Source organism: Anabas testudineus, chromosome 5 (genome assembly GCF_900324465.2).
Source record: "Anabas testudineus chromosome 5, fAnaTes1.2, whole genome shotgun sequence".
NCBI lineage: Eukaryota > Metazoa > Chordata > Actinopteri > Anabantiformes > Anabantidae > Anabas > Anabas testudineus.
In genome coordinates this window covers 16,909,118-16,928,334 of record NC_046614.1, presented here as the reverse complement: position 1 = coordinate 16,928,334, position 19,217 = coordinate 16,909,118, and the positions used below count along the sequence as shown (strand labels likewise).

General features: G+C 38.5%; 1 protein-coding gene across 1 annotated transcript; it reads left to right on the top strand.

The window, feature by feature from the left end:
* The first annotated feature begins 937 nt into the window (after window positions 1-937).
* myg1 (myg1 exonuclease) lies at window positions 938-18,608 on the top strand. The gene is made up of 8 exons (XM_026350157.1): window positions 938-1,250; window positions 2,025-2,137; window positions 5,420-5,579; window positions 7,360-7,509; window positions 10,227-10,349; window positions 11,058-11,239; window positions 18,067-18,307; window positions 18,393-18,608. The coding sequence occupies exons 1-7, from the start codon at window positions 1,122-1,124 to the stop codon at window positions 18,254-18,256; spliced, it is 1,047 nt and encodes a 348-aa protein (XP_026205942.1). The 5' UTR covers window positions 938-1,121; the 3' UTR covers window positions 18,257-18,307; window positions 18,393-18,608.
* The last annotated feature ends 609 nt before the right edge of the window (window positions 18,609-19,217 follow it).

Sequence of the window (19,217 nt, the reverse complement as noted above, 5' to 3'; positions counted from 1 at the left end):
TGTTCAGCCTGACTACTACTGGAGTCCCATCTGGCTAATTACCTTGTCAATAAACCCTGAAGGTAGTATCGCGACAACGAGAGCTGGGGGTGAGGGCTGAGTCTGACACTCCTTAATTGATACAATTAAAATATGACAGCTGACGTCTGCATTTAAAAATGCATTCATTTGAAATCTCCCCAGGTTTCTTCTCTTAACTACACCAATCCCAACCCAAAACAGCTCGGATTATAAATGCTGATTGATTTCAGCTACAGGCTAGAAGTAATAAGGATGCACAATATGTCCCCTTTATACCCACAGTATACAGTGGGTACTGTGTAGGCTACTGAAGCCTCTGTCTTCAAATGGTCACACCTCAGAAACCAACCAGCACTGTCTGGAACCAGATTTGCTATTTATAAGGGGATAAATGGATGCTATTAAATTTATTATTAAGTTGTTTTTTTTTTTATTTTTGAAACGTAAGCACCCATGAGCTACAGTTTTTTGCACTTAGTTTAATTTAAAACAAACTAATTAAACAAACTGTTCATACTGAGGCTACTGGGAGTTGTGAGGGTCGGTTAGAAATCCAGCAAATATATTTTTTTTAAATTTATTTTTTTAATTAAAGAGTGTTAAATCCTCTTTAAGATATTCATAGTTTAAAATTGTGGAAAACACTGTAAATCAAATATTGAACAGCTCCCACTCTCCTGCAGCTCCCTCTGCTGTCACTTTTATGTCATGTTACCATAAAATACTCACTGAGAAACGCAAAGTATTCCATTTTACATAAAACTCATTAGAGACAATATTTCGCGTTTCATTCCACTCTAGTTGTGTTTTTTTTTAACAACAAAAATTTTAAAATAATAATCTAAATAAAAACAAACCTGCCCGCCTCCTTCCTCCAGTTTACAAAAGTGGGGCACCACATCCGGTCCGGCAGCTAAATCCGTCCGTCATTAACGCGTGTCGTGCCCACTCCTGTTTGTACGTGTTGTAGCATTTAATCTAGCAAAATTGCGTCTTTAGTAATTATAAGTAAACCATCAAACGTTTTACGATTATTAAATTCCAAAGCTAGCTGCTGCTGTTTGTTGTCTGCCAATGTTACTCGTATAAAACCAAGGTACATGTCAAGTGAACCGAAGAAACTCTGCACAGAAAACATGACGGTTAAAAAGGTCGGAACTCATAATGGGACCTTTCATTGTGACGAGGTTCTGGCCTGTTTCCTCCTCCGGCAGCTGCCTGAGTACAAGGTGAGTTCAGCTCCTTATTTATTGGAGAAATATTTATTTTAAGCTTATGAATTGGGTCCTATGTCATGGTAAAACCGACCAAAAGGGGGTGCTGCTGTATAGACAGACGGACCTCCCTGGAAGATGAAACGGAACTGTCCAGTTTTTGAAGCTGTAGTAATTTTAGTATAATCATACGTTTTTATGTAATATAGCAAACAAGCCAGGCTTGCCTGTACATTTATTCTCTTTTCGGGGTTTTGTTTATTATCAAGTGGATCATAGATTGTAATATAAACCTATATACAGTCTATGGTGGTAACATACAGAAAATAATTCTTCTGAATCAGATTTCACCAGCCTAATGGCACAATTACACCACATAGAAACTTAGACTAAGGTGTAGCTTCACCTTTGTACCACAATAGGAATGAGTAATTTCATACAATAATACATATAATACATAATTTCATTTCATATATCCATGTATATCTTAATACAGACAATCTTCTGGGAAAATCAATTCAAGAAATGTTTGTCTAATCTAGTAAATTAAACACCTGACAAATTGAGCTACAAATCATGCAAAAATACAATACTGTCAAGTGATTTGCAGCATTCATCTAGAGGAGCTAATACAAAGATATTAAAGGATGGCCACGATAGGAACTAGTTACAAAAATACAGTCAATGTAAAAGAACCGTCTTTCTGAGTATGTTCTCTTCTGCACTGCCAGATGCTTAATGACAAATACTTACATGTCTACAAATCAAATCTTTCTGTTCATTGTACAGGATGCTGAGATCATTCGAACCAGGGATCCGTCAGTGCTGGCAGAGTGTGATGTTGTTGTAGATGTGGGGGGAGAGTTTGACCCAAAGAGGCATCGCTACGACCATCATCAGAGGTACAGCACACATAAAACGTGTTGTGAAAGTAAAAGCTTATTCAGTTTTGTGACTTGTGTGTGTTTGTGAATGGCTGTAAAAAGACACAGTTTACGGTTGACCGCACAGTAAATAATCCTGTAGTCCATCGTGGCAGACATCTGTCATAACAAAACGTGGCATGTTGTGATTTTCTTCAAATCACTCACCTTTTATATGAAGGTAAAAGAAGTGCACAACATGTTTATGACAGCAGCACCACAGCCTCCTTTCATGTCAGACATTTTAATGTCTTTGCTGCTGAGCACATGTGTAACTAATCTCATTAGCGAAGGCTTATTCCATTTAGATATGACAGTAAGCCGTGTCTTTGAGCCCATCGGCATAATTAATTACACCTGGGTTATTCCTGCTTTAATATCTGCAGCCACTTGTCTTGTGTTTTTATTATAGACATATTATTGGCCAATTTTATATTTGGCAGCTCTGCAGCAGAAACAGCAAATATATTATTTGATCAAAGTAAATTTGTTATTTGGAACCAGTTATTATGATAATTGTTATTATTTTCAATCCCTAATGCCAAACGATCATAAACTCCAGCTTGTGAGATGTGAGGATGTGCTGATTTTCTTGTGTGTGTTTTATGTGATGGCAAACAGAATATCTAGGTTTTTGCTTTAGTCAGGCAAAACTAAGCTTGAAATTACAGACTTAAAATGAATATAAGATTAATTGATTAGACAGGAGATACAAGCTATTTTGGGAATCATCCCAGTTATATGTAGTAATAATAAAAAATTTTCAAAGGAAACACAGTGAAATGTAGCGTAAAACCTCCAACACAAGCTGCTCAGGTAGTGTTTAGAATTAAAAACCACATCTTGGCTTCCAAATCTGTTGGTTGGAAATTCAAGCTGGATTCATACCTGCTGTCTTCAAAACAAAGTGTAAAGTTTCAGACTTTTAGTAGGTCCAACGATGAGAGGGAGATTTTTCTCTCCCCTTTCCTCACATCCCTGTTTGCACAATTTGTAGAGGAACAGGTGCTATGTTCCTTTGAAATTTCCCTCCAAAATTCTTCTGAATGATTGCATTCAGTTGAAGTCTCATCATGTTTAGCAATCAGCCCAGTGCAGGTGCCTTGTAAGCTTAATGTCCTGATGATAATCAGAGACAGCTTTTATGACCATGGTGATAAAGATATGCCAGGGCTCCCTTCCTGGCAGGCGGTTAGTGATAATTAGCTCTCCTTCAATTGAGTGCCCCCCCTGCAGTTGGTTCACGAGGCTTAGAGGCTGCCACAGCGCAGTTAGGGGCCACAGGAGAATGTGGTTGTCACTCACATGCTCGGATGGGGGCAAGATGGTTGTGATAGCAGGGATAAATGTAAGTGGCCTAGGGTGCTGCAGGAAGTTGGAGAAGGAGCTGAAAAGAATGATTATAGTCCCCCTTTTTGACAGTGTACAGATGAAGTTGACATCAAAACCAATACATCACAATTAGAGATGTAAAATAAGCGCATAGAACTGAACTATTAAAGAAGTAGTGATGTTCAGGGGAATATCTGTGATTGCTTTTTTTGTCATCAGACTGAGGAGAACATAGACATTGCCCCCAGCCGTCAGTTCTATAAGAAGTTGGAGCAAGGAGACAGTTCGATTCATAATGAATGCACACAAAGAGAGTTACTTGTTTTACATCAGCATCCAAACAGAGAAATTGAATATATGACTAGAAAACCTAAACACAAAAATAAAATTGTGTGTTTTAATGTAGTTTAATGTTGTTTCCACTGTGTCATAACATGCTCATAGTTTGACATTGAAGCCTTTTGTTCATGATTAATGCACACTCTTTGTATAATTTGTGGTGATAAGGTACATCTTGTATGTAGGTGTCCCTTACCATATATAGAGAAACATGTAAAAGGAATACATCCATTGATAATTCAACTCTTAAATCTTACTGACATGAGTTTCGCACAAAGTTGAGAGTTAAACCAGAGGCCATGACCCTTTCGGAAGCGCTCCTATAAAATGATTTAGTCCACTCTCCAGTCACAGTGAGATAAGTGGGTCTTTATGCAAGCCAAAGTTCTCATCCTTCCAAGGAACTATTGGACTCTAATTCAAAGACATTACTGGCCACTAATATTCCTTTCACAAAGTACTTGAGTTACTTCAGTCATTAAGTTTTTTGTGATGCTTCAATCAGGGAACAATTCAATAAGGTTGTTCTTTCTACTGCTACAGTGTGATCAGCCATGGTGGTGCAGCATGGAAATTGTAGTATCTTATATGTTAATATGTTTAAAGAATATTTATTAAACCTCAATTCCAACTCTTGGATTTTGCACGCTGCTTACCTTCATTCAGTTCACTGTGGTAAATGCTCGCCTGCGCATTTCACAAACTGTTTGATGACTTCTCTTTGCTAAGAATATCTTTATCAGCGCCTCTCCTCATTCACTTCCATCTCCTGATAATCAGCATGGAAATGCCCCAGCTTGGCCAATTAGCCCTTTAATGACTGTGATTACCCCCCACTTCCCTAGCGTGTCACTCATTCATCTGATAGTCTGGTTTCCGCTGTGCTGCAGCCCAAGCATCCTAATTAAACCTGAATTAAATGACCAGCAGTGGCTCAGTGTTGCAGCCCAACCATCTCAGCATGTGGTTGAAAAAAGACGTCAGGTGACTTTTATCTATATGTGCTCCTCCTTAAAACATGCCTGAACATGCCCTCTCACTGCGGCCAATTAAAACTCTCTGTGAACCTGGGCATGGTATTTATGGAAGTCCTTTTTATTGATTTCTCATACACCCCCAGTAATGTACAACATACGTCTGAATGCAGGAGACACTTTATTGAAGAGGTTGGTCATCGGAAAAACGTAAATAGCCTGTTTATGATCAGAAGATTAATGTTTAATTGCCCAAGCTTTGGTCCAAGTACAAAGTATTGGATCACTGATGTCTCCAATATAGTCAATGCAATGTTTTATTCTATGTGAACTGGTGACATCTGTAGGAGCAACTGCCAATTATTTTCATTATTGATTAATGTAGTTATGAGAACAGATACCTATTTCACTTTTGATTAAAAATTCTAAAAATTAATCGACTATGAAAAAAGTCATTACTTGTAGTCCCCAAATATAGATTAGGTAGAAGTGGAATATATATATATATATTAGACTGTATATATGATGTGCAATGATCACTATAAATACATTATTAACGTGCTATTAAAGAGGCTTTCCTGTTTCCACTGTGTCTTCTTTCTTTCTGTTTGTTCAGGACCTTTACAGAGAGTTTCCACAGTCTGTGTCCAGAAAAACCATGGGTGACCAAGCTCAGCTCAGCTGGTCTGGTCTACCTGCACTTTGGTCACCAGGTGCTGGCCCACCTGACGCAGCTGAAGGAGGATGACAGGCAGCTGGAGGTGCTCTATGACAAGGTGAGGAAAAAAAGATGATGGATTTATAGCTGGCAGTGGATTACCATTGATTGTGTTTTATTCACAACACAAACACTTTATCGGAAAGGGATATTTTCCATTGCATCAAGCGCATCTCAACATTACACTGTTTGGTACACTAAACCTAAATAGAGTAAATTTCCAAATGGGCCTGTGAGATAAGAAGGAAGGATAGCTTTGCTTAGTAGATATAACATGATATATAAGAAGTATGTGAGCCCTGTGTAGCTACCAGCATTTCTGCCTTAATGCATCATACATGTTTAGGCAAATATCATGTGCTTGAGCTAATAACTCTCGAATAATTACACTCAATTTGTAGCACTCACTTTGTGAATTAAACAAAATGCCTTCTGTTAAATTGCATCATTGATTTGAAAGTGATTGGTTGTTCAGCCCTAATGTCTGGTGTGAACGAGTCTCTGAAGTCATTCCATAGCATGTCTGTTGGGATGAGGTCCACACTAGGTGGATTTACTTTGTCACCAGTCAGTCTGTGGTAGGTTGACTTTGATGTTTAGGGTCACTTTCCTGCTGCATGAGCCAGTTAACATGACATTATTCTGCACAGTTTTTCTAATGAAGGACTGATGAGTATCTATTCCTTTTCAGCTTTATACAAATCACTTCTTGAACATAACTTTTCTATGCAAAACATGGTACACATCAGTCAGTTATTATGGTGAAACAAAACTCCAAATGTATATGTGTTTTGTAAGTCAAACAAGCGGCAACCCACACCTCCAATGGTGTTTCATTGATTAAACTCCAAGTTTTCTACCTCCTCACTGCAGTTAGTTTTTGCAGATGCCATTAACCTTGGGGTTCACATACTTTTATTTTTCAATTACACAGTGAATGTGACAAAACAATGATTTGTTTGCTATTGTAGGTGAAGATCTGACTATAATTGTGTTCATATTTGGCAATAATTCCGCATTTCTTGCCACTATACATTTTATTAACTAAAAGGGCATGTGCGCTGATGTTTTTTTAAAAAACATAAACCACATAGTCTCTGCCTGTAGACGCATAAATAAATAAACACATGTTTATTTAGTTCATTGCCTTTTTATTTCATCAGACAGTCTCAGTGCAATGGGACTAGGAAAGAAGAGAAACAATTTCTACCAGATTCAAAGTGAATGAACCACTCCAGTTATACTTGGTGCATTTCAGACTGCTCGGCCAGCAGGAGGCCTCGGCACACAGGATATATTAATGACCAGGAAATATTAAGCCAGCCAAATCTTAGGTCACCATAAATATTGGCTCTATTAACTCACATTATCAGTGGCTTTTTGATGTGCCAGTTTGTTTGATGTCCAGAGTAATCCTTTTACTCACGGCTGAAACTTTATTTATTTTAGGATGTTGCATGTCTTGTCCTTTAGACAAACTAAACCTCTATTTTTGCCCCAGAGCTTAGTTCCACTTGTAAGCCACTTGTAAAATGTCAACTCTTTGGTGATTGACCTTCCAGTGTACAGAGGACTTCTCAGCACTATATGTTGTATGCCTTACTTCTCTGCTCCTCTTCCACTTATTTTTGATTAAATTTTTTTTTCTACTTTTGGTGTAATGACCCAGCCATGTACTTTAGCCTCTCCCCATCCCCAGCACCACCTACAAATGGTCCTTGAAATTCTCGTCTAGCTACTACACTAGTCATAGGTTTATAACCTAATGCCAGTGTTTCCCATGTCATTGATTGCATGTTCATAATCTCTCCTGTCACGTTTCTTTAAATTGTTTGCAGCTGTATGAAAACTTTGTGGAAGAGGTGGATGCAATAGACAATGGAATTTCACAATGTGACGGGGAGGCTCGCTACAGCATTACCAGCACACTGAGCGCACGTGTCGGCTACCTTAACCCATGCTGGAGCAGCAAGAGTCAAGACACTGAGGTATGGGTGGGAGTGATTGCATTAGAGTAAATATATACTCATATTTAGCACGCAAACTGATTTGATGCATAATCTTTGTTATATATAAGCAGACATATAATCTCTGGTGTACGCAGAGATTCATTTAGCTGCTAAAAAGACTGAGATTTCTCTTCACTGATAGACCAAAACGGCTAGAAGAGAGTCAGTGTTGAGCTTAAATTCACCGTGTTGCCCCAAACATGACGGCAAATGAAGGATAGTGTTGGTCCACATTTGCGTAATAGTCCTTTTTACTAATGTTTCCAACATGGACACGTTTTACTAATGTGTTCAACATATGAAGGACATTACACTGCACGTCCATGTTGCTTTCACAGCTTATTTCCACGTCTCTCAAAATAACCCAAAAAACTTTTATTGCAAATTTATAGAATTACAAGGTTTCAGTTTTACAAGGTTAGGTGTAAAGTTACTCATAGAACGTGAATTCAATTTTTATTTTCTATTCACAAGAAGTATTTGCTGATATAAATGTGTCTTGTAAAATAGTTTTGTGTAAAGGTAGAAAAGGAAAATGTTCCACAGAGTTTTAAGATATTGCCTGGCCCACGCGTTCTCTATAAATGGAGAACATACTGTACTGTGGCTACTTTCGCTGTTCTCCTGGGTAAGATGACTACAAAATCATGAGACATAATTCTCAATGAAGTTTTTAAAAAAGCCCATAGTAACAGCCAAATGTCTTTGGTCATGTCTTTGTTCATGGTAACAAGTAGAAAGCAACAGCTTTCCAAAATAAAACATCATTGAGGGCCTTAAGTTTGCCTCAAAGCACCAGGTAGCAGATACAGTAAGTCCAAGGAGTTCACACTTTCTCTTTCAAATATACATAACAGCAGCAGGTTTCACAGCCATTAAATCCTGTCTGTCTAAATTACTGGTTGCATTTTAGGGTGTCACAGCATTGCATGGATAAGTATGCGTTTTATCATTGCCCGTGTTTTCATGACTCTGGGGTATTACTATGTGAAAATAAATGTATCTACTAATGGAAAAACACAAAGCGCGACAAAGCCATACCATACAGATAATCACTGTAATGCTGGTATTGTTTCATGGTAATGTAATTATTCCCAGGAGATAAACAGTTACACTGTCTTTGCTTTTTGCTCTATGCAAATTCACATATACATTGAACATTTGTTTTTACAGATGGTAACTAAACGACAAAATGAACCTCGAATTGATAACTTAGTCATATAGTAATCAATGACCTGAACAATGTAATACTTAGAAGGCTGTACCACAGTAGGGCAGTAGTGGTAGTGGGTTGGGCAGAAAGGAAGCGTGGTGATGCACTGGAGGGAACTTGTAAACCTCAAAGTCTCCCTGAGATTTCAAAATCAATAATAATAGAAGCTCCAGCCTTGGAACACAGCTTTTTTTTCAACAGTATGTTGTGAAACTTATTAGCTTTATTAAGATGAGTGTGGTAGGTTTTTGTACATTCAGTATTTTGATTTATTACGGCCTTTAAAGGACACCATTTCCCATGAGCCCCTACCCCTCATGTGCCTTCATCATGGCTTGACAAGAGACGAGTCCACGTGTGAGCCGATGCACACAGAGATGAGAGAGCAGAGATATCTGCTTAATTTTTAATGAAACCTAATTTGATATACTTATATATACTTTAAATTTGGCTGAGTGGTTAATAACACATTATCCTGTGGGGCCACAGACACATAGTTATTACTACTTAACCCAGACCTTAATACTAATCATACACAATGGACAAGCTTTCATGAAACAAAAGTGGAAAATAGGTTAACAGTGTGACAGGTGCAGTGCCTTGCAGCCAATGATCAGAAACAACAGAGGCCCAGAAATCGCTCTGTGTCTCTCATTAGTACAGGTGGAGGTAAGGAAGTAGCACCTGCTTTCTGCAGACTCTCCTGAGATACCAGCAGCCTAGTTTTGCATACGATGGAAAAAAAACCAGCATATATGTTGAGCACCAGCATAGTCAACATATATGCTGTTTTTTTCTAATCATTAGGAGCTGTTGCAATGGAGCAGTCGTCCTGTTCTTTTTTTTAATGCAATGCAGTTGACACGATTAGAATTCATGTCCATGCACTTTCCTTCAATTTCCAGATCCCCACTGTGAGGTAGGATAGCTCTGAGAAATCAGAAAGTGAGAAATGTTTATATTGCAAAATGCCTGGCAGACAACAAGACTGACCCAGTGAACTCTCAACAGTAGCTGCTTGTGATAATTGAAAAACATAATTGATTTTCATCTCCTTTATCCATAACTGTTTAAACCCAGGGACACTTCAGTAAGATGTGTCTTTGTGTGCATGCGTTTGTGTCAGTCTTTCATTCTCATGCTCTATTCTGCTTCTGCTCATAAGATGATAAGAGAGAGAGGTCAGACTGAAGTCTTAGAAGGACATGACATAAACGTATTAAGCAGGGCTACAAGAATTATTGGGGAAATGGTTAGGCAAGACTTAATTATCCCTCTTTTATCTGCCACATCTGTATTTAGATTCAGATGTGGTGGTGAAGTGATGAGATGTGTGAATGATAAGGATTTTAAACCTTGGCTTCAATATAAATCTAAAGTTGGTCTATAAAAACATCTATTTCTGCATTCAATATATGATACAGTCTTCACATTCCTGTTAGTGCTGTATTACTATGTATGTGTTTGCACATGTTTTCACTAGGAGGGATTTAAGAAGGCTATGAAGATGGTTGGTGAGGAGTTCTTGGATCGTCTGAATTTTTATCACTTGTCCTGGTTGCCAGCTCGTGCAGTGGTGGAGGAAGCTGTTAAGCAGAGGCATCAGGTACACCACTGTCTAATCTAATGTGTATAGCTTTTTTATTTATTTATTTTGACACTAAGAGGAGCCATTTCTGAATCTGTCATGGCTAATTAGCCATCATTAGTGATGGTTAAGAAGCAGATGCTGCGGTTTTCTTCCTTCTTTCAACTTGTTTTCTCTTGTATGTGTAACAGTTAAACAATACAGGATCAACATTAAATCATTTTATTCAATCATTCCTATGCTCCTGTGTTACAAACTGTATTTATTTAGTTAAACCAGCTCTGTGTTGCTTTTGATGAGTTACAGTTATTGTTACAGTGTCAAATCTGCATATATAGTATAATATATTTTTCAGTTTTTTAGTACAACTTTTTCAATGCCATTGTTTCCTTTTCAGTGTCAGTTTTCATCTGAAGGGCAGACCTGGATTTAACTAAGCAAATAGCTAAGAGCCTCTCATTGGATAATTACTGCATGGATGATTATTTTTCAGCTGGCAATAAGTTGTTTAACCCTAACTGATGACATTGTAGAAGCTTATCGAAGCGATGCAACGGTGAATGCATACTGTAATCAAAGCTTAAGGCGGTCCAACAAAATATTAGTGTGCGTGTGTGACTGAAATTGTTGCCTCTTTTCTAAACTGAACGTCTCGTCTCTTTGTGTTTGTCCTTTATCTTGCACATTAATGAACACATAACATCCCGGTTCTCTTCTTGTTTTCAGGTAGATCCCAGTGGGGAGGTGGTGTTGTTCTCCCAGGGCGGGTGTCCCTGGAAAGAGCACCTGTTTGTCTTAGAGAAGGAGCTCCTGGTAGAGACACCCATCAAATTTGCCCTTTATCAAGACCAGAATGGACAGTGGAGAGTCCAGTGTGTCCCTGCTGGGCTCAACACCTTCCAGAACAGGTGCTTTAAAAAAATCTAATCTCAAATCAAGAACTACATCTGTTTTTAGTTGGACTGTATTTGAGGTTATTTAAAAAACATTTCTGCTTCATTAGGTACAATGTGTGATCTCCCGTTCAGAGGGAGCACCTTGTACAAGTTGCCATAGCAGAAATCAGGCATGCAGAACTCGCAGGGATGTTGTGACAGTGACTCACACACAAGAAGTTCTCCCAGACATGATGTTGTTAAATGCTGGTGGTAAACACAGTGACAGGCACAGCTCAAGAATCTCCCAAATGTGTTGAATTGAGTCCTGGTGACGGAGATGAGCCACGGTGTATGATTTAACTTTAATGCCTATCAGACCATTTGACAACTACTCACAGAAGGCTGATGTGTCATCTGGCGAGAGAGTAACTCCTGCTAGGAAAATAGCACTTGTTTGTAAGAGGAGTGTAATCCTTTAGTTATGTTCTCACATCAGTCTCTGTGGGTTTTATAGGTTTTAAAGACACCAACACCTCTGCAAAGCCACCTGAGTCCTCTCTCAGTGTGCACCACCCTTTTTTCAGGTGTTGCTTTTTTTGTTTTCCTAATGTTAATAACACCATTTGCTTCATATAAAGCAATCTGTCTGACACAGGACATACAGAACACTTTTATTTACAGCTACTTATCAAAAGTACACCAGGAGGTGAATTTTAATGAATGTGTGATTCATGCTTGATTGAGCAGCAAAATTTGTTTAATTAAATATACACTACTGCTTAGTCATAGCCCTCTTGTAATATGAATATAATTTAGGCCACTCAGAAGTTAGATGTCATTGTGTCATTGAGTGTTTGCAGTCTCATTTCAGGGCTCTAAACAAATCAGTGGTATATTTGTGCCATAGGACTTAATTTAAAAGAAAATATTTGTTGTTGCTAAAGAAGAAATATCAAATATTTTTTTGTCTGAAGGTTTAAAAAATAATATTAGCCGTGTTAGTGTGGTTGAGGATGCAAGCATAAATTTTTTATCAGCTAAACAACGTAACAAATATTTACTAGTTACCCTAGCTGCCATGCTGTACAGTGGCTGCCAGGAAATGTAATTGAATTAGATGATGAAACACAAATGGAACAAATATTCATCCCAAATAGGGCTAAACTAAACAGGATTTATCAGCCAATAGTTGATGACAGTATGTGTGGGTTGCAAGGCATAAGAAGTGCAAACCTGTGAAGTGAATCCCATTGAATGTATTAAAGAAAGTAGTGGCAGCACGGAAACCAGATGATATTAGTGAGCTTGAAGCCTTTGCACTTGAACTAAACTTGCATCTGAGAAACTACCATCAAGATCTAGTGGAGGAATTTTTCACCAAGGTTTTAGTTGATGTATTTTTATTAAGCCTACATTTTATGCACATCTCTTGGATGCCTTGCAGGTTGAAGGGGCTAATTTAGATGATTGCAACTGTAAATGTCTTATGTTTGCTTCTTTCTGCATATTCCAGCAATAATAAGCTCTTGAACCTTTCAAACTTGGAAGATAAATAAAAGGTGCCTCATTCGTGCTCATTAAATCATATTAGTATTCTTGTCATGACAAGTCTAAAACGCTTCGTGAATTTGTCAGATGATTAACGCCTATCAGGTCTGTGTTGCATCTGGAAGGGAATTATTTACCTGCGGACACTGATGCACTTTAGCGGGTGGGTTTGTTTTCTGACCTAAATCCTACAGCACACGTTATAAACGTATGTAAATGTTGGACAGAAAGTCTTTCCAGTTGTCGTTTTGCTTGCTTATTTTTCTTCCTATGCTGGATTTAGTTCTTGTTCTTGTTGTTCCTGCGTTTTGATGATTTGCGCTGCTTGATATTGATCACCTGATTTTCAGAGTAACATAGGGTCTGCTCCATGTGCACTTAAGCATCAGTGTCTGGGGTGGAAGAACATTAGAAGTGATTTGTGCTTTTTTCAAAGCTGCAGAGGTGAGCTACAAGAATGGGTTCTGTTACCCTAATTTGTTAAGCTTCAAAACAAACCTCTTGCCAAACCTTTTTGCTTTCTTCGTATTTTTTTATTTATTAGCAGAGTAGCGTGAAACCTATAGAGACTATCGCAAGTTAACGGGATAGACACCAGCAGCAGCCAATTCGAGGAGCATACAGACAATTTAAAAAGAAGACTAAGAAAAAAAAAGACTTTGTAACAACACTATATAACTGCGAATGGGATTTATGTTTAGGTGGTTCATTCACATTCATTAACATCCAATTTCTTTTGCTGCTTGTCTCATGTTCAGGTTTTAGGTCTATGTTGTGTATTTTTGCCTCCCACTAAAACTGCAGTGTTTCTCAACCGATAAAAGGTAATAAAATGTTTCTGATTTGTAGCTTCAAGTCTCCCGCATATGTTGAAAAGTAGACTTAATGAAATTCAAGAAAGGGAAGATGATGGCGTACTCGCCTGGATAATTAGATAAAATGCTGTCTCACCCAATGCCTCATATTGTCTACACTAGAGACTGCAACTTGCAACTTGTAGCTGTGTGAAAATGAAAGTAGATAATACTGTAGGGAATGAGGCAGGAAAAAAGTCATTAGTGTTGTCTGTGAATCAACTAATGAAGTTGCTCTGACTCAGTTGTGTGTGTCTTCATGTGTGTCCAAGTCTGAGCAGTATGAATCATAGCAGATTGAAATATACAGTAGTCTGCCTTCATCCTCCGACGTGCTGTCATCTCACGCCACCTAATACCTAGTACATGATTATAAAATAATCTACAGTCTTTGTGGATGTAACGGGTTCAGCAGAAGTCCAGGATCAGTCAGTTATGAAGGAAATGATAAATTATCCTTAACACAAAATGAAATTCAATCCTACTTTATTGTCTGACGTTTTCAATGACGTTACATATACAGTAGTATATATAGTCGACGTTTCAAGTTATTTCCCTTGAAGCACAAAATCATGCAGGTCTCAATCACATTTTTTGGATATTATAAATTCTACTCTACGTATTTTATTTGTCCTAAAAACTGATTTCAGTTCTAAGTCTTCATCTATGTCAAATTCCAATTCATTCCATTGGAAAATCTAATAAGAAAACGTGAATGTTGATATACTGTGAAAGACAGTTAATTTAACAAGTGTCAAAGAGAAGATAATTTTGTCTGTGACAAATTGTGATATATGTAATTCCCACTCACAGTCTCGACACTCAGCACAACCTTTTGAACAAATTCAGTGAAACCCTTTAACTTTTCACACATTTTAAAATCCCCTTATGCATAATATGGCCATTTTAAACAGCTGTGATACTCTAAAGGGAGTAGAAGGCTGATTCAAGATTCAAAAAACTTTATTAATCCCAGAGGATTAATAATATAATAATATAATAGCTGAGTATTGAGGACTCTCATTCACATTCAACACATTGTAGTTCTTCTGCCTGTTCTGGTCTTTGTACATGTGTAAATCTGTTGCATGTCTTTTTATGCTTGAAGACAGGTCGGTGTTGCTAATGATGGTTCTTCCTTTTTTTCATATAGATGTTTTTTATTATTAATAGTTTTTCTGTAGAATTTAAATGGATGAAGAGCTCATTGCATTCGTCAGACTGTAAATCCCACTGAGACAATGACACTGAGTGACTTGGGACTATACAAAGAAAAATGACAAATGTGACATCTCACTTAAAACATTCTAAAAAATCTTATATATCTTGTTACCTCTGATAACATGTGCTCTTAAGCTGTTATCTGGGTTTGACACATCTCATTAATTACATTACATTGTAGGCTGCTCGGCAGTGGTAGGGGAGCCCCTGAGCAAATCATGCCCAAAGACCCACGAAGAGTTGAACAGCTTTGATTGAGTGTTGATGTGACCAGTAGCTGCTCTGTTATGTCTTTTATTTTCTCTTTGAAGCTGGCTCTCCTATTGGTGTTTCTTTTCCACCTCTCTGCCTCTCTCTTATGCCCAGTATTTCTATCTATTTCCCATAATTACCCTCTTCAATTCCATCCCCTTTATCTGATTTGTCTTATACTTTTTGCATTAATCCTATTTCTTCCCCTTTTCCTCTCCCTTGTCCATCCTCCCATCCGGTCTCATGGACTCACCTTTTACACCTTCTGCTCATCCCTCCCTTCATTTTCTTTCCACTCCCCTGCAGAATCTCATCAGGCGGCAGTGCTTTCAACTAAAAAGACTGGCACCTGTTTATGGTTGCGGAGCACTTCAAAGATTTAATTTAATGCAAACATGGCTGTTGGTGTGGCGCTACATGAGAACAATGACTTGGGAGATGGATAAAAAAAAAACATGGCTCCAGATGGCTCTTTCTATGGGTGGCCTGCTTCCTCCCAGTAGGCATGTGCCGACTCTGCAGAAGGGGTGTTGTTATCACCTGTGTCCCTGCTACTGCACCTGGGGGAAAAAAGGGTCTATTTTTATCAGCACCACATTGCTAAGGAAATGTGAGCTGGGAGAGGGGAGTGGAAGCAGACCTTCCTTGGAAATGTCCTGTATAGGATAATACTGACAGCAATATGAGCTGAATTAGGACATATTACTCTATTTATGGAAAAATACACTGGCTGCTGTCACAGTAATCTGCTGTGTATTTGTATTAGTAGGACTGTAATTATTTCTTTTCTAATTAATCGTCCCATCCCAATAAAATGTGAGAAAATAGTGAAAATCCCCACTGTGTTTCTGTACTCCCAAGTCTGACAAAACAGTCCAGAGGCTAAAGATAGTTAATAAACAATCACATGAAGTCAATGAAATGCTGCAATTCCTTGTTTTCAATTGTAGCTTGAAAATGTAGATTAAATGAGGCAAAAAATCTGTCATGTTTCTGAGAAATGGCCTCATGAATGATCATGAGAAAATTATTAATTGAAAACAATTTGATGTTATATCTTTTAAAAAAGCAGAAATGTGTACATGTTCTTCTCCTGTTTTCCCTCAGCCCTTTTGTGATAACAATCGCTCTGACGTTGCCCATGTTGAAAGGAGAAGAATGTGTGACGTGTAGCACAGAGAAGTAGTCCACGAACACGTAGTGAGCACGCTGCAGGAAGATTCAGCTCCTCTGCATGTTTGCAAGTGTCTCTTGGTCTTAGTGTCTGCCCAACATCACTAAACTTGGTTTCCATGCTTTAATAATCCGTTATCTCTAGTAGGCTGAATCTCGTATTTTTTCTCTAAATCTGTCTCATACTATAGCAAAGTTCTGGGTTTTGCTAATTGGGTTCTGATGCTTAGACTGGTCATCTCGAGTTGGAGTTTCCTGGCATGTCATAACAACAGTAGTCATTACCTTCTTGCTTCTTCCCTGTTGACCTTTCCTCAGAGCTTGTTTTCTAGCCATACTGTGCAGCTATTGATTGGTCGATTCATTTAACAGGGCTTAAGGCTTTGCCATGCTCTCCTCCCCAGGTTGTCCATTGACAGTCTTAATGGGGACAGGACTGTGTCACTTGAGATAATAGCACGGCTTATGCACATGTAAATGGTTTGACATTATGGTTCACTTTTGCTCTTGTGAAGCTCCTCACTCTCCCAATAATCTAATTTTAGAGGGTGTTAAACAGAATGATAATTAATATTCAAAGGGAAGCAGAATGCCTGGGAAATGGACCTTTCAAAATTGAGAAAAAGAGAAAACACTGTGCTCATTTCAAATTGCAGCTGTATTTGACAACTGTGTCACTTTATTTCTGACAGCACAGTTTCATAATTCATCGAGCATGTGACAGAGAGAGAGAGAGAGAGAGAGAGAGAGAGGATAGAATGGCATTTTTAATTAAATCTGAAGCTTTTAGCAAATGTAGACAGTTTTTAAGTCTATTTCAGAAGCGGTGAAAGGGTGAGAGGTGAACGATAAAATGAGGAATAAGAATGAATTCAAAATCAAAATGAAACATGGCTAAATATATCAATACTTTGAGAGTAGAACGGTTTGAGGTAGGGGAGATAAGAACCCCATCAAGGCAAGAGAACAACATACACACACCCACACACACAATCTCTCTCTCAAAAGGGAGAACTGCTTATGTGTTTTAAATGATGTGCTGGGCTGTGGACAGAGGTGTATGCTCCATGCAGTAGGTGGTAAATGAGCTGTTCTACATTTTTATGTATTTTCTCCCTCTGTACAATACATCCAGACACTTTATCGAAGATAGCTCGTAAAACCTTCACAGAGCCAATCTTTTCTCCACTTTGTAAGATTGCCTGTTGACTCTGCGGCTGCCTTGTGGCACGGACACTGTGGTGATCTGTGATTTTACACATTACTGGAGAAGAATAAAACCGATGTTGATCGGTGCATTTACTGGGATTGATGGTAGTGGTGCAATGTCCGAGGGTTACGGCAGTTTGCCACATGTCAAGAAATCTGAAATAAGTCTTTGTGAAGAGCCAGTCAGAAATAAAGAAAGAAAACACTTTTATCTTAAATTGTTTGCTTATTCCCTAATTTTCCTTATTTGTTTTTAAGGTATTGATTCATATTGCTTTTCAAATAATACCCAACCTTTCCTTAGAATACAAAGAATATAAAGCAGTACTTTGCATTTTAAAAGCTCCAACACATCTTTGCTTTAAAGGTGACTCAATCAACAAATACAACCTATTATCATTTGACTATCAACTTTATTTGGAGGCTGTTAGTCTGTTCTTCTATCGATATCTTATTTGCGTTCTTGCAGAGTCTATAACTGGTTTTATACAGCATACAGCAAAGTGTGTTTTTTACAGGAGTTATGTGACAACGGGAAGTGATCAGTTGACCACACTGTCCATCTGTAAACCAGCTTGCCCTTCTGTCTTCCTATTCCAGGCTGTCCCTGCCAGAAGAGTGGCGTGGCGTTCGAGATGAAGCACTGTCGGAGCTCAGTGGAATTAAAGACTGCATCTTCGTCCATGCTTCAGGATTTATTGGCGGGAACAAGACCCAGGAAGGAGCCCTAGAGATGGCCAGGAGGACCCTGCAGGCCGCAGTCCAGTCCCCTGCAAACGGAAGCAGCTGATGGGTTGGAGAGGACAGCCAACAGCACATTTTGTTCCCAGGGTCAGAGAAGGTAGCAAAGATTAAAATGTTAGTATGCTAGCTTGCAGCTTGTTCTTCCTAGCCAGCACTAATGTTGTTTTGCTCTGTCTTGCCAGAATACGGATGGTATACAAATGGGAGCCAAACAACCTTGGACCAGTTCCCTAATACTTACTTTAAATCACAGTGTTGACTCATGTTGTTCATCTTCTCTCTGCCTGTCTTTATAAATGCATACAGTATGTTTTGGTATTCATTTGCAATAAAAAAAATAACAATTTGGATTAAATAGTGTCAATATTGTGTTCAATGCAGCAATAAAGCAGTTTTTCCTTTTCTCTCATCTTATGGTTCCCATATTTTTGGATGTCGCCATCTGGCAGACCAGCTCCGGCATCTTCAAAGCCTGTGAATACCACGGCCTTACCTTTCAAGGGTCGATTTATATAGACACCTGAACAGTGGTTCATCCTTTCATTTCCAGCATGCTGACATTAACTGTAGCACTACAAAGAGATACAGAGGCTACTTCCACCGGTCCCAAGATCAAAGCGTCAATAATGAGGCCTGATTAATTCTGAGAAATTAAATTTCCAAGCTCCACAATGAGAGGCTCCTTATGGCAGCCAGTGTCGTGACAAGGTTACCGGCAGTGGGATGAGCCGTACAGTCAATTTTCTCTGTAATAAAGTGAAGGGATGTGCCTTGAATTTTCTCATGAATACTCCAGATTTTTGTTCCCCTGAGCTCTACCTGTTACTGTTCCCTCATTGCATTCGCCACAACGCTGCCCTTCTGCTGTTCTTGGCCTGTGTAACATTGCTTTATAATTTAATTGCTGTGCTTTTTATTTTCCATCAGTACTGGTGTCACTGTGCACATGCTACAGCAATGAAGTCAAATAATGAATGTGTTGTTATTTACAGCTGTCGAAATGTTTC

What these genes read in the sequence shown, in the direction of transcription:
- myg1 (XM_026350157.1), top strand. Translation starts at nt 1,122, where the DNA reads ATGTCAAGTGAACCGAAGAAACTCTGCACAGAAAACATGACGGTTAAA. An exon ending in TGGAGGTGCTCTATGACAAG is followed by an intron (nt 5,580 to 7,359) that starts GTGAGGAAAAAA and finishes AATTGTTTGCAG; the next exon opens with CTGTATGAAAACTTTGTGGA. An exon ending in GCAAGAGTCAAGACACTGAG is followed by an intron (nt 7,510 to 10,226) that starts GTATGGGTGGGA and finishes TGTTTTCACTAG; the next exon opens with GAGGGATTTAAGAAGGCTAT.